The following is a 15165-nucleotide window of genomic DNA, read 5'->3' on the forward strand; positions in this document are numbered from 1 at the left end:
TCATTTAATAGAGATGGTACCTAGGGGTTATGAGGTTATAAAATACCCTTCAACACCTCCCTAAGGCCAGGATCCCTGGCTTCCTGTGTCCACTTCGGAAGAGACTTTAGAATGTGTTAGCTGTGGTAATGGGACCTGACTGCTCAGTGGCAGAACCGGAAGGTTTTCCTCAGGGGTAGAAAAGCATAAAAAACAGGACTTGTCTTTTCTGGTGATGTCAAAATGGACCACTAAAGCTTTGACATGTAAGAGAATGTCTGAAGTACAAGGTGAAGTTTGCTTCAGATCCTCCCCTTTATAGGAAAGTCTTAGAAGGTAAAGGAATGCTTCTCTTGGAATAGGGCTGTCTGAGCTATACTAGATGTAAAATGTTGAGAACCTCCAGATTCACTTTCTGTGTGTATACAGGAAGTGGAGAGCAAATGACTTATATAGGCACCACAATATTTTCTATATTGATATGGAAAATGGAACTAAGATCTTTACAAAACTAAAAATCTTCTAACAAATCTGTTAAGCTATGACTTTCGGTAAAATGGCTTTGTACCTTTTCACAGGGATGGGGAGGCACATGGTTCATTATTAGCAATGACTCTGATGCTGCCTTCTGGTGCACACTCTTGTTGACACGTAACTGTCACTGATAGCCCAGTGGTGATGACTGACACTGTGGCTGAAGGAACTCCAGTGCTGGTTTGGGTTTTTCTTGTGGTTTTGTTTTTGCTTTTGTTTTGATCTCATATTCCCTAATCCCTCTCCTCATCCTCTAATTGATTAGCTTTTGTGATGGTAAATCAAGCCTCTGAGTACTCTCTGAGCAATGAGCAATGTCTGGGCAACTATTTCTATCAAATGCCATCACAGGCAAGGGACACCCATAAACCTGGCTTTGCTTTATCTTATTTCAGGCACTTCTGGATCCAGCTGTGTGGTGGCTGCCCTTGGAAACACCTGGAGTCATAGTGTGAATACTCGGCTGATTCTCCAGTACCTTGATTCAGAGAGAAAGCAGGTGAGTACTCTGACAGTGTTCTCAGACTATGGAGGGCACAAAATGAACCTAAAAGTCAGAGCATCTTCTGAAAGTGTCAACCATCTTATCTTCCCAGGGCCAGCATTGGCCAGGAGAGCATAAAGAAATCCTGCTTTCCATGACAGCAGCTATAATGAAGTGGGAGATTTAGCCACACTCAGGAAGACAATGTAAGGATAGATCCCAGAGAATTAGCATCCTCACTGAGATTTGTAAATGATGGGAAACCAAATTCTCCCTAAATGATCATTTTCCTTAGATAATATCTGTTGAGGACTAAATAACTTGTATATAAGTTAAATAATGATCATGTTCTTTCCTGGCATGTATGTGCTTTGAAAATCTTAAGCCAGACAGATCTTGATAAGTGAATCAATGGTCCCCTAGACTCTGAGCACCTTACTGAGTGAGAGAGAGGTTGAAAGAAATGATGCCAGAGAGCCGGGAGTGTGGTCTACTGGTAGAATGCTTGCCTAACATGCATGAAGCCCTGGATTCAATTCCTCAGTACCACATACATAGAAAAAGCTGGAAGTGGTGCTGTAGCTCAAGTGGTAGAGCACTAGCCTTGAGGAAAGCCCAAGAACAGTGCGCAATCCCTGAATCCAAGCCCCAGGACTGGCAAAAAAAAAAAAGAGAAAGGATGCCAGAGGATGAACATCTATTTCGACTTCTACACTGGCCTTGAGTGAAAATACACACACACACTCACACTCAAAAAGAGATTCTGCTCCCCATTCTTCTCTATCCATTCTAGAAAAAGAGACCTCACCATCTGACCTTTCTGACAATCAAGGAAATTCTTTTTCCTGATATCCTGTCTACTTCATTCTGCTATGCCCACAACATCGTAATCTCATCCTACAAGCAGGAGAAGGAAAGAGTCAGGGTGAATATTCTGATGTTTTGAATGGGACAGAATTTAGATGCCAGATTTGCCTGCCTTACTCAATAAGCAGCAAATCCAGGTAATTAATAAAAGAAACATGAACTATCCTGCAGGTGGTCCCTTCCGGAAGAGGTAGGACAGGGTGTTTGTGGGTGTTACTGCCTTTACCTGCATTAGCTAATTGACTCTTTTTCAAGGAGGCAGAAATCATCCAAAACGGACAGGAGCCATGGCCTGTTCTAGACATAACTTTGCAAATACCTCTGGTTAAAGACCAGAAGATTCTTTTTGGTTTTCTTAGGACTGTGTAAATAACATTCCATCTTGGTGATTGGGTGAGCCTTGTCTGAAAAGATAAAGCAGCTTGTTTTCATCAGGGAAGTGTTCATGAGTTTTCAGGCCCTGGCATGCTCCTTATTTTAGTAATAGCTTTTCCTTGATGATTCAGGCATGGAGTCCACTTCTTCTCCATTTGGTGAAACATATTCAAAACATTTCTGAAGAACCTAATGGCCTTTGGGGCGTACCCTAGGTGGTAAATAGTGATAAATAAACTTCGCAGCTATCAGCAATATTACTAAGGAGTGTCAGGCACTCCTATCTAAACCCTGCCAGAGAGAGCAAAATTTCTTGTGAATCAGTATCAACTCATTCACTTGCATAGATTCTTAACCTCATTTCTTCAAAACTGATGACTTATCTCTGTTTCATATTTTAGATGACATTCTTACAGCAACACTGATTTTGTGATATCGTCTCAACATATGATATCATTGATTCAAGACACCTGATACTAGTTTTACTAATTTCTAGTTTGAGTTTATAAGTAAAGTTACAACCACATTTTTCTCCATCTTGTAATAATATGTCTAATCATTTCCATGTTGTCGGTGCCAAGAGGAAGTAGCTAATAGGACAAATGCTATTATTTTATATCTCTTTGGTGACCAAAGGATTTCGGTGGTTCTTGGAAGAAAAGGTCAAATGTAGGCCACTGGACACAAGAACCAAGACCCAAATGTTGATGGATCAGTGACAGTCTATTAGCTTCTATCCTATTAGATGGGTCAGTGGTGTTATCTTAATCTACAAAGGACAACTTGCACTAATCAATTAGGATCCATTTTAAATGCTTTTGAGCCATGTTTTCAAACAATAATGAACAATCAATGTGTTATGGGCCAATACAGGCAAAAGAACATATATCTAATTCTTAAATAACCCTGTTTGGGACGGCCACTTGTTAAATTAGGATAATGTTCGATCCTGGAAACATTGTATCTATCAGATGACCTAGTCTCATCATAGCAGGGAGCATGTGTAGTGATTCACTGCGTCCTTCCTGTAATCATAGTTCACAGCAAAATATAGAAACCATAGGAAGATAAGCCTTTGGGGCTTTAAGGCTTGACTCTAAAGTAATTGCACCAAATTATCTTTTCTTATAACACCACTCTGTAGGAAATCAGGTTCAGGTTATTCCAGGTTAATCATACCTCTATATCTCTGAGATATCAGCCAGGCATAGTTTGTTGTTTTGTTTTGAGGGTTTTTTTGTTTGTTTGTTTTGAGGGGATTTTTGCTTCTTGGATTTCTTTTTGGTTTTTTGTTTTGTTTTGTTTTTAGTTTGCATGTAGAGGTCATTACACTAAGGGATCAAGTTTATGGAAAGAGGATTATGTTTCTATAACACTGGGCTCTCCATCAGGGCTATTGAATGCAAGGCTTAGTCTGGGATCACAGAGCTGGAAGGGGGTCAGGTCCAATAGAGCAGCTCTTCAAGCTGATTAACCTAGAGCTGAATGGCGTTGTCCCGGAGGAAGAATCCTCCCTGTCTGATTATTTTCTTTACACCCTTGGAAACTTTGTAAAATTACATAATTAAGAAAGAAATCTCCTTATCAAGGCACAAGCCAAGTTAATTCTCTTGTTTATTCTGCTTCAATGTTTACAAAAAACAAATCCTCTTAAGGACCAGGGAAATATTTTCTCTTGGACTAATTTAGCTTTTTTTCCACTTGACTTTTATTTGCTTTTTTTTTTCTACCCCACCCTTTCTGCAACATTTTTCTTCTTCCCAAAGACATGTCCTCACAGTAGAGTTACAATGGCCCCTACTAGCATTGTTGTTGGCATTGTTTTAAGATATCACAACATGTCTGATCTGCTATGTGCATGTCTTTTGAATGCCAGGAAGAATTAGACACCATTCCTGCCCTAAGGAGGAGTGTGTGTGTGTGTGTGTGTGTGTGTGTGTGTGTGTGTGTAATCAAACTGTAACTTGGGAGCTAAACTAATCAATATTGATGTACTGTCCCAAGAAGGCATTTGATTTATTATCTAATGAATGGTTAACACTGCAGTAGCTGCTGAATACAAAGAAAAGTGAAATCATTAGAGCATGTTGAGTCTTTCCAGGAGAAGCTGGGGACCTCTTTAAGTATAAAATCTGGGTAACCCACACCCAGCTAAGTTACAGATTCAGCACAGGAGCATTTAAAACTACCAGAACCTAGGATTCCCCCCACCCCCATACACACACACATACACACACTATGGGCAATTAACATTTTTGCTAGCTCTGGGAGAATTGGAATAGGTATCAGTGTGTTGTCATTTATAAACTTTACCCAAATGGCTGTAATGTGTGGCCAAGGTGGAGAACCTCTCTGAGCGATATATGGCATTAAGTTAGTTTGAAAGGGGAAGCACTGGCATCTATGCACAGCACAGATAAAAAGCATCCTCTAAAGAAAGGTACAGGCTGGGTTTTTCTTTGTGACTAGAGCAGAGTTCCTGCTCTCAGTCGGTGAAGCTTTATTTAATTTCCCCTTGCCTGCTAATTGTTGTGTAAGACACCAGAGCCAAAGAACAAGGAAAGCTAGCTGAACATCTCTAGTTGTCCATTGCTCCTTGGGGAAACATAAACCTATGGATAATATGTGCTGTAAGAATGTCATGAATTATTAAGAGGAGAAGAAGGTTCTGGAACGATTAAAGAGGCATCACCTAGAGTGGATTGGCTGAGGCCTGCACTTGGGCGGCCCTTGCAGCACCCGATGTCTTGTAATGATGACTGGACAAGCTGGAGGGCAGGTGACTGCACTTGAAGATGATACAAAAATCTAATGGAACATTCAGAATATTCCCCTATAAGTTCCTACAAACTACATATGGGATTATATAAATTTCAGTGTACCCTAAGAAGGAGTAATGAAGTAAATTAATCCTGAATAAGCCTCACACCCTCTTCACGAAATAAATATTATGACTCTCTTATTTCAACAAAGTCGAAAGGGATGACTTTTTGCATAGGAGGTTTATTTAAATAGACTTTATAATAATATTTCCATCTTATACTGAGGAAGCACCCTGAAGTTGCCTCCTCAGTAGAGATGAGCTAGGAAATTGTTGACAGCACCAATGTGATGACTCACAGCCAAGACCCTCATTTGAATCCTCAGGCTTTTTGAAAAGCCCTCAAGTTGCTTTGTACCTTGGTTATACTCTGACTTCTTTCCCCCGATAGAATTCTTCTCTCAGCATCCACTGTGTATTTTCAAAGACTCAAATATCATGGCAGTGAAAATTCTCTTGGCATCCAGACTTACTATGCCCCTGTTCTCTCTGGGTCACACAGTACCTGGCATTCACCCTCTTCTTGAATTCGTAAGTCCTGAATTAGGAGTCCCTTAAGGCCTGTGACTGAATTTATCGTGTTACCTCAGAGATAAGGACACTTGACACACACTCAATACAAGTATTTTGAAAGAGAAAAAAAAAACCCACATTTTAAAAATCTATTCATGAATCCAACCTTGAGGAAGAACATATTGCTGATTTCAAATCATTCTTTCCCATAAGAATTTATAGTTTAATAATTCCTTAAAAACATTAGTCATTTTTGGTTCAATAAGTTAGTACCATACATTGGCAATTATAAGCAGATAGCTCTGTGAAAGCACTATTAAAAAAATTTCAGAATATAAGAATACTTTTTTTTTGAGAACCAATCTGCTAGGACCTGTGAGAGACAGGGAGACAGGCTCTCCCAAGAATCCTACTGGAGATTCCTTTGAATTCCTTTGAACCAGTTAGAGTCCTAGGCATAGATTAAGGCCGGAGGCCGGTTGGCTTCTCCAGTAGCTTTTAGGATTTGGGGGAAAGGCATAAGTTTTTATGACCATTATCTACCATCTTAATTTCTCTGTGGTTGAGAAGACTTCACAGAGGACTAAATAACTGAAGAAAAGATACTAAAGTGTTTTCCTGTGTAAGCCCTAAAGTAGATTTGCAACAGACAATAATCCATATTCACTCAACAAAAGACGCGAGGATGATGTTTTACATGACTAAAGTCAAAATTGTGTATCTCTCTACACTTAGATTTCTCCAAAGAGAGATCAGACATAGTTAATAGTTGCCCTGACTTGCACATGCATTCCTCTTCTTTGGTGAAATGGTTCCAGATCACCATGTTTTCATATTGTTTATCCCAACTCTTCAGCTTTTTTTTTGTGGGGGGGGGGGCACCGTGTATGTGTGTGTGTGTGTGTGTGTGTGTGTGTGTGTGTGTGTGTGTGTGTGTTATGTGTGTGTTGGGGGGGGGGAACCAACCAGAGGAGACTTTGGCTATGCTGTAGAGGTGGGAGAAAATTCTTTTATAAGCAGAAATAGCAAAGGGAACATGGAATTCCAGCCAAGTCCATTGCCTTGGATATAAACATTTCCTCCCTTTTCAGAGCTGCTCAAGTATGAAACCTAAACTTCTGCCCACGTGCTTCTATCAGAAGTGTTCTAACAGGCATTCAGCAGACTGGGAAAAGATGACTTTGAAAAGATTCTTCTTCAAAAAATCTTCAGATTTGTATGAAAATCTGAAGGGCTAGGAGTTTGGCCTAGTGGTAGAGTGTTTGCCTAGCATGCACAAAGACTAGGGTTCGATTCCCTGATACCACATACATAGAAAAAAGCCAGAAGTGGTGCTGTGGCTCATGTGGTAAAGTTCTAGCCTTGAGAAAGCCCAAGGACAGTGTTCAGGCCTTGAGCTTAAACCCAGGACTGAGGGGGAAAAAAATGGCCTTTATGGGGCCGGGAGTTTGGCCTAGTGGTAGAGTGCCTAGCATGCAATCCTAGGTTTGATTCCTTGGTATCACATACACAGAAAAAGCTGGAAGTGGTGCTGTGGCTCAGGTGGTAGAGCTCTAGCTTTGAGCAAAAAGTGTCCAACTTCAAGTCCTGAGTTCAAGCCCCAGGACTGGGAAAATTTTTTTTTAAACTGAGGAACCTTCCCTGAAAGGACAGAGGAACTGCAAATAGCTGCAGTGAGTTTACACTTCCAGAGAACAGGGACAGGTCCAACAGAGCGAAAGCACAAGCATCAAATGAACACCTCCTAATCCTTCCCTCTGTCCTTTCTTCCTTCCTTTCCTTCCTTCCCTCCCCTTTTCCTCCCTTATTCTCTCTCTCCCTCCCTTCCTCTCTCCCTCACTTTCTCCATCCCTCTCCCCGCCTCCTTGCCTGCCTGCCTGCCTTGTTTTTTCTCTATTTTTGTTTGTAGTACTTGAAGCCATTAAAGGTTTAAATAAAAACAAAATATTTTTATCAAGTAGAGTTATAAAATTAGGTGTTACTGCCATTTCCAAAAGGAAAAACCTCTTTCACATAAAAAAGTTCAATGGACATACTGTAAATTGAAAACAGACTTATTAATGTATTTAAACTGTATGCACTTATTTTTAAGGTAAGCTTATTACAAATCCTTATTTTTGACTTGGAGTGTCAGAATCTCTAACATCAGGGGGACTATCTGATGATGAAACCACACAGAACACTTGAAAGGTAGATTTCCCCTATAATGAGCCTCTCATTCCACCAGCTATTTTATCACCTCCATCATTCTTCTGTAGCTCTGACTAGTTTTATTTTTGCATAGTGTTTGTCTGCTTCCAAATCCTCTTATGCAGTGACCCTTCCAGCTCTAACTGGCTAAGTCAAAGTAGGCCACGTAGCTGGGTGAGAGAGTTTTAGAGAAATCTGAGCGGTTACAGGAAATAGAAGAGACACAGGCCTTTGGAACCAAACTGAAGACCCTGTTTGTCTGGCTAGGGAAGAAAAATGCTTTCAGTTGGGAAGCAACATAGGAAACAGCTATGACATCTCTTGGACAAGGCAGTGACCTGAGAGTCAAGGACATTGAAATGTGTTTGGCTCACTTGACAATGAAGGTTGGGTAAGATGTTGTATTTTAGCCTTGGTTAGGGCTCTGTATCTGCGGAAACTGTGAACTAATTTACAATGGAGTCAGCATGGCTCCCCTTGGAGCCACCTTCTAGAGGGCTTATCCAGTGACTTATTGCAATAAGCCTGGGAAATGCTGGGGCTTTGTGGAACAATGAAGATCCCTTCCCCCTCTGATAGATTGGGTGGGGGCAGACAAGCCCAGGATCTGTGGTTCTTAGCAAGCACACCAGGTAAATTCTCAGGTAGTGGTCCTTAGTCCCATACTAATGTTTCATTTTATAGATGTAGGTAATCAAGTGGCGTTAAATGATTTGTGAAAGTAGAAGAGAGAGTGGAATTCGCTTCTAATTCAATTCCTAACCTGTTTTCTTTTGCACTTTATCTGGTGGTTTATAGTAGAAGACACTGGGGGAGAATGTCCTCAAACCCAACCAAATTATTGTAAATTTTGCAGGTGACATTATACGTATAGCCCTAAAATGTTAAAGGATTATACAGATCTTTGCAGGAAAAAAAATTTTAAGTACCATTTTCCCCACATCACAGTGAATTATAGAAGTCAACTGTTTTAAGCTCTTGGTTTCAGGCATGTGAAGAAGTGAACTTTTTCCAGGTTGAACTTCATGATGAGCATAAACTTCCCAATGTAGTGACTTTACTTACAGGGCTGGCCATTTTGCCTCTCTAGTACAAAGGTCATTTGTGCTTATGGAGGGGCTGCCCTGAAGCCCAGCGCTTCATATTGCCTATCTTGCTAAGCTAAAGAGTATGATGGTTAGGAGAACAAAAGGGTTTTCTGGCCTGCTCTTTTCAGCCTCGGGAAAGCTTAATGGTTATCACTGTGTTAAAACCTTGCCTCTTAACTTTTGAAAAGACAGAACAAAATAGGTGGCAGAAAAGAGAGATGTCAGGAGGCAGCTTGTGTAGACCCATTTCTTGCCATCTCAGAGCCCCAGGCTTGTTAAGAGCATCTTCTTGGGTCCCCATGCACCAGGAAATACTACCACTCTTCATTTTCCAAGAATATAAGAGAATGTGCTTTGCTGGGTACACACACACACACACACACACACACACACACACACACACACACACACACATTGTAGACTTCAGGTTTGACGTTTCACTTGTATTCTTTCTTTTCTTTTTTTTTTTTTTAACCAGTCGTGGGCCTTGAACTCAGGGCCTGAGCACTCTCTTTGATCCTCTCTCAAGACTAAAGCTCTACCACTTGAGCCACAGCACCACTTTCAGCTTTTTTCTATGTATGTGGCACCAAGGAATCGAACCTGGGCCTTTGTGCATGCGAGGCAAGCACTCTACTACTAGGCCAAACTCCCGACCCTCACTTGTATTATTTCTACTAGTCCCTACAAGTCTTTCCATACTGATTATTTTTTGCCAGTCCTGGGACTTGAACTCAGGGCATGGGTACTGTCCTCGAGCTTCCTCAAGGCTAGCACTCTAGTACTTGAACTACAGCACCACTATCAGCTTTTTCTGTGTATGTGGTACTGATGAATCAAACTCAGGGCTTTGTGCATGGAAGGTGAGCACTCTACCACTAGGCCATGCTCCCAGCCTGCCATATTGATTTACATCTCTGTTTTTATGACCAGAAACTTAGCAAGTCTAATACCTAACTTGAATCCAATGGTAATATCAGGAATTGAAGACAAGATTTGTCAATGTCCAGAGCCCAGGTTCTTTTTTGCTTTTTGCCATATACCATTCTTTCTGGGATATTATTATTGTTTTTAAGTTGAGGAATGTAATGAGGACCTGGGGGAAAAATGAAGCCTTAGTCATTATTCTTTCAGTTCTCACTGAATGAATAAGGTCTTAGTATCTTTCCCTTTAACTTTTTCCCCATGTCTACTGACTATAGTATGTCATTTGTTTACTGGGTTAGATCAGAGACATGAAAGGAAGGAGATGATAAGATACTTCTTGCCTTTTTGCACTTGTGCTGGGTATTGTTTGAGTTAGAATAGTCCTGACACATGACAGTGTTAAAGAAAAAGCTCCTTGTTTTGTTTATGTATATGATTTGAAAAGCAAAAATCATTACACATGGATAAACTCTGTGTGAGCTTGGATCAGTGATATCTGGCTGCTGTTGCTACAGAAGAATCTTTACAGTGTAATGTACATTGCTTGGGTCTGTGGCCTCTACTCTGGGGAATTGTGACTAAGAGAAAACACAGTATGGTACAATGCTAGGTTGCATTTGAAATCCTTCCTTGAGATCACTGTTCAGGGCAATGAGTAAAGTGGCATGCTTCCAGCCCTTTCAGCATTTCAATAGCTTATGAGGTTAGGGGTAGAGGACTGAGACTCAGAAAGAGGTTAAACATGGTGGAAGTGTGAAGAAGAACAAATCAAATAAGTATTTAGTTTGAATTTATGTAAGTCTTACTATGTTGCCATAAATATTTTGTGAATGTTATGCATTGCCCAATGTGTGATTGGTTGTCAAATGCTATATAAGTCTTTATACTCTCCTGATTTCTGCTGCTTTAAATAATTCAGAGTTCTCAGTTTCTACAGAGTTGACATATTCCTTTCTTGTTTCCTTTATCCAGTTGTCTCTTTCCTCTGCCTTCCTGGGGATTTTTTCAATCAGTCAATGGTTTCTGGCAACTGCCTTCAAGTTAAAATTCTTGAAACAGAGGTTTTTGGTTTTTGTTGTTTTTTTTTTTTTCCTTTGAGGGTCTTTTTCTGGAAGTTTCCTTTCTTGGCTTGGCAGAGTTTAAGCATCCTGGCATCGTGGACAAAGACAGTGTGTGCTTGGAGTCTTGGACTACTGTTTTATTGTTACCAAAGGGACTATGCTTTTGAGAACACCTTTACAGAGCCAAACTATATTGGTTGTACTTCATTGCCTATTTTCGGAATCCTCTTTCCAGAACTGGCAATGAGAGATTGAGTGAGCATGATTATCCAGAACTCTGTAAATGAACTCTTCTCTCAGTGTCAAAATTCCACATTCTTATGAACCTTAGGAAATTAGGAACACAGTACCTGGTTTTTCTGGGAGAAATTGGGAACAATCAATCTAAAGCCTCCAGAGCCCTGGCTTCCTACTAGCTTGGCTTTGTTTCACCAGCCATTTATAGGATCTCCTTTGTGACAATTACTCTATGAAGTACTTTGTGGGCATTTTCATGTTCAAGTTTTACAATTCTATGAGGTAGATAGGACTAGATATAATTTATAGATTGATACACTAGAATTTATAAGCCTTAATTTTTTATCATATGACTTCTAAGGAGGCAAAGCCAGAATTTTTCCTCTCTTTCATGACCCTATCCTACCTCTAATCTCTTACCTGTACGGTACCTTCTACATTGCCAGGTTCCTTGGCTTCTTCCTACACTATTTCCCAAGATACTGTGTTGTTATTCATGTATGCTTCTTGGAATTTATCCTGTCAACCTGTGAGATGGTCTTCACTGGTTTATTAAGTAGAATGCTTCCTTCAAAGAGCAGAATGATACTTTATATGAGAGAGCTGTGGCTGTGTCAATCTCTTCAAGATATTCATCAGTTATTTCCTATAGGTCTGTGGCTTTATTTGGCACAGAGTGGTTCAATGTAGGAATTAACTTGACAGAATATCATGCCCAGAATCTCAGGGTTCAGTTAGGAGAGGTATGGGCCCATCCTCTCTGTTTTTCAAGTTTTTTTGTTTCCAAGTTTTAGCTTTTTCAACTGATAGCTTTCTTATGTCCTGGATTTGGATTCAGTGTTCTGCCTTTTATTGTTAAAGAAGAGACAGAGAGAGTACTTTTAGAGTCTTGCCCACAATGGGAACAGACTTATGCTCATCTCTCCATGATCTCCTATAGTGAGAATTGACAGAGTCCAGGAAACATCTTTATTTACGTGTTCATTTTCATTGCTAACTCACTTTCCTACATCTCAATCAATTTCATATTTCCTCTACATCCTTTCTATTGTCTGAAAGTACTTTCCAAGAAAATCTAAAGATTTAATGGATAACAAGTGAAATAGGAAAACTCCCTGGCACTTCCATGTGATTCTAGTGGTGCTTCCTCAAAACAGAAAGGTTACTATATCCAACATGGCCTCTAACCTTCAACAGCTGTGCTTATGCCAAGCTATTTTCTCTTATTTATGGCTATTTATACAATGTTCTCCCCAGACATACTGCCCTATACTGACCCACATTGGAATGTCAGACTTTTCTTTGTAACTGATCCATTTCCTACTTGTGTTTCTATTCTGGCCCTGGCGCTGGCCGTGTGTGTGTGTGTGTGTGTGTGTGTGTGTGTGTGTGTGTGTGTGTGTGTGTGTGTGTAAGAGAGAGAGAGAGAGAGACAGAGACAGAGACAGAGACAGAGAGAATGTCCTGGGGCTTGAACTCAGGGCTTCATCACTAGTCTTGAGCTAGTTTGCTCAAGACTAGCACTCTACCACTTAAACCAAAGCTCCGCTTCCAGCATTTTGGTAATTCACTGGGGATAGGAGTCTCACAAACATTCCTGCCTGGGCTGGCTTGAAGCTATGATCCTTAGATTTCAGCTTCTGAATAGCTAGGATTACAGACTTGAGCCATCATTGCCCAGATTGGCCTTGACTTTTTGTATCATTCTTCCCACTGTGTCCCACTTAGACTTTGTTCCAAGATCTTTGTGACTAACTCTGCTAAGAATCCGCCAGCATTTGATTCCCCTAACTAGAGAAGCCCACACCGCAGGAACTGTCTATAATCTTAGTTTAACTGAAACAACAGTGCCTCTGCTACATGTGTGGTTGTTCAAAGGCCAAGTATTTTCTAAGAAAACTCGCAAAGATAGGTTGAATGAGTGACTGCCATGGCATCTGTGAAAGTGGTCATTAAGAAATGCCCTAAAAATTAAATACTTTTTAGTTAGGAAAGGGATATACTATAGATTGAATATGCCCTTCCCCAACACACACACACACACACAAAGTATATGATAAGAACTTTTTAACAGTATTAAGAAGTAGGGGATTATGCTACTAGGTCTAGCTCTCAAGAATGAACTAGTTCTGTCATATGAGTTACTCCCCCTTTTGTTTCCTTCTAACCATGTGATGCCACAAGAAAATTCTCTTTATGGATGTAGCCCTTTCTCCACCTTTGGGCTTTCAAGACTCCAGAACAGTGAGAAACATGTTCTGTTCATTATGAATTACTCTAGTATTATAGCAATACAAAATGGACGGTACACATAATAATTTAAAAATCTTTAGCAACAAAACTTGTAGAGACTTTATACTTAAACTAATAGTCCATGTATGTTGTAGCCATGGACAAGAGCCTCTTCTAATTCTGCCTTTACTGAGGCAAGACTATGTGATGAGCTGACGCCTCCTTTTATCTGCCTTTATCTTCTGTGAAGATCCTCTTACTTTTCCTTCAAAACATTTTCAACTAGATATATGTACAAACACTGGGTATGTGAAGTTAAATAAAGCCCAGTTTCCTACCTTTTCTACTTGCAAGAAGAATAGAAGATAGGACATGCAACAGGTCTGCAAATAAGTACACGAAGATATTACAGGAAATACAACGAGCATAGTGCAGGTATCAATATTGGTCTGCTTGAACTCACAGCAGAGAAGTCTGTTCTGAAAGGGATTCAGTATGATGTTTGAAATAAAACTTGCACAGTATTGTGGTATTTGTCAGGTAGGTATTGTAGGACTCTGAGAAGCCACATGAGTAAAAGCCCTCAGTTGGGAACTGCAAATGGTCTGTCTCTAGTGTTCCAGAGGTAGATTTGTTAAGGTAGGATGTTAAGGTAGGGCTGTACACAAATATATAGCAAGGAAAGGCAGGACAAACCAGGTTTCCAGAGTTCCACTGACTCCCCATTAGCCAGTGTCATCAGATGTGTACTTTGCAAGGTATCCTTGGCAAGTTTTCCATATGAATTTGAGAGGGTTGGAAATAGGATGCAAAGAGATGATGGCCTAAACCATGACAGTGATCACAGACGTGGAGAAGAGGGAAGAGACTCGAGATGGTAAAGGGACAGGATCCACAGCATTTAAATACAGTGAAGAGATCTGGCTAATGTGAGCAAACATTTATTTCTGAGGTTGTAGGTAAGCTCATGGAGTTATCACCCACTGAAATGGGCTAGCACAGGAGAAAGAACTGGTCTAAGAAGGAAGCAAGTTCAAGCTGTGTGTGGAGTTTGCATAGTTGCCTGTTTATACAACATAGTATAGCTGCTTCCATTTTTCCAACCAGAGTTCAATGACTGTCATCAAGAGTTAGTTTGAATTTCTTTACCAATGATATGATATCATTCATTCTGATGGATGAGTAGAATTCCACTTAAGTGAAATAAGCTAGACCCAGAGAAACATAGGTAGCATTGTTTCTTTCCCTCATTTGTGGTAACTTAGAATGTGCCTATAAATCTATAAGTAAACATATTGGATGGCATATAATGTACACAACAAACTATCCAGATCTTTAGACATTCACACTGAAGCCAAATAAGGCTTTCTTAGGAGAGGATCACATAGGCACAATAGCTATATGCGTCTGGCCATATAAAATAATATTTATCAAAATGAATTCTAGGAAATGGAAACAAAAGTGTTCTTTTCTTCTTTGCTTCTATTTTTGTTTTCCATTTCCTTTTTTCCCCTTGTTTGTTCATTTATCTGTCTTTGGGAGGATAAAGGAGTGACACAGAAATGACAGGACAAAGGATAAACAAATGTAGCAGCGATACTCACTATTCACTATGCTGAAAATGAACTGTGCCACTTGTGGGTGAGATTGAGAGGGGAAAAACTATGAGAGAGTGAGAGAAGGGGTGACATTGTTCCAAAAGAAATGTACTCTTTTTCTGACTTATATACTCATAACCTCTCAGTACAATAACATAAATAATTTTTTGAAAAAAATTCATTTGTAGAGCTTAAGAGATTTCTTATAATTGCATATACTTGTCTAGAATTGTCTTTTTCAGTAAGAATGATTTGCAGT

General features: G+C 40.0%; 1 protein-coding gene across 2 annotated transcripts in view; it reads left to right on the plus strand.

The window, feature by feature from the left end:
* Rad51b (RAD51 paralog B) overlaps positions 1–15165 on the plus strand; it is a 494664-nt gene that overhangs the window by 442883 nt on the left and 36616 nt on the right. For both annotated transcript variants that reach the window (XM_090344342.1, XM_090344343.1), the window contains exon 9: positions 909–1012. In XM_090344342.1, coding sequence (XP_090200468.1) covers positions 909–1012 — 104 coding nt within the window. The remainder of the gene's footprint in view (positions 1–908; positions 1013–15165) is intronic.

This window comes from Megascapheus bottae, chromosome 14 (assembly GCF_031878675.1).
Source record: "Megascapheus bottae isolate mThoBot1 chromosome 14, mThoBot2.hap1, whole genome shotgun sequence".
NCBI lineage: Eukaryota > Metazoa > Chordata > Mammalia > Rodentia > Geomyidae > Megascapheus > Megascapheus bottae.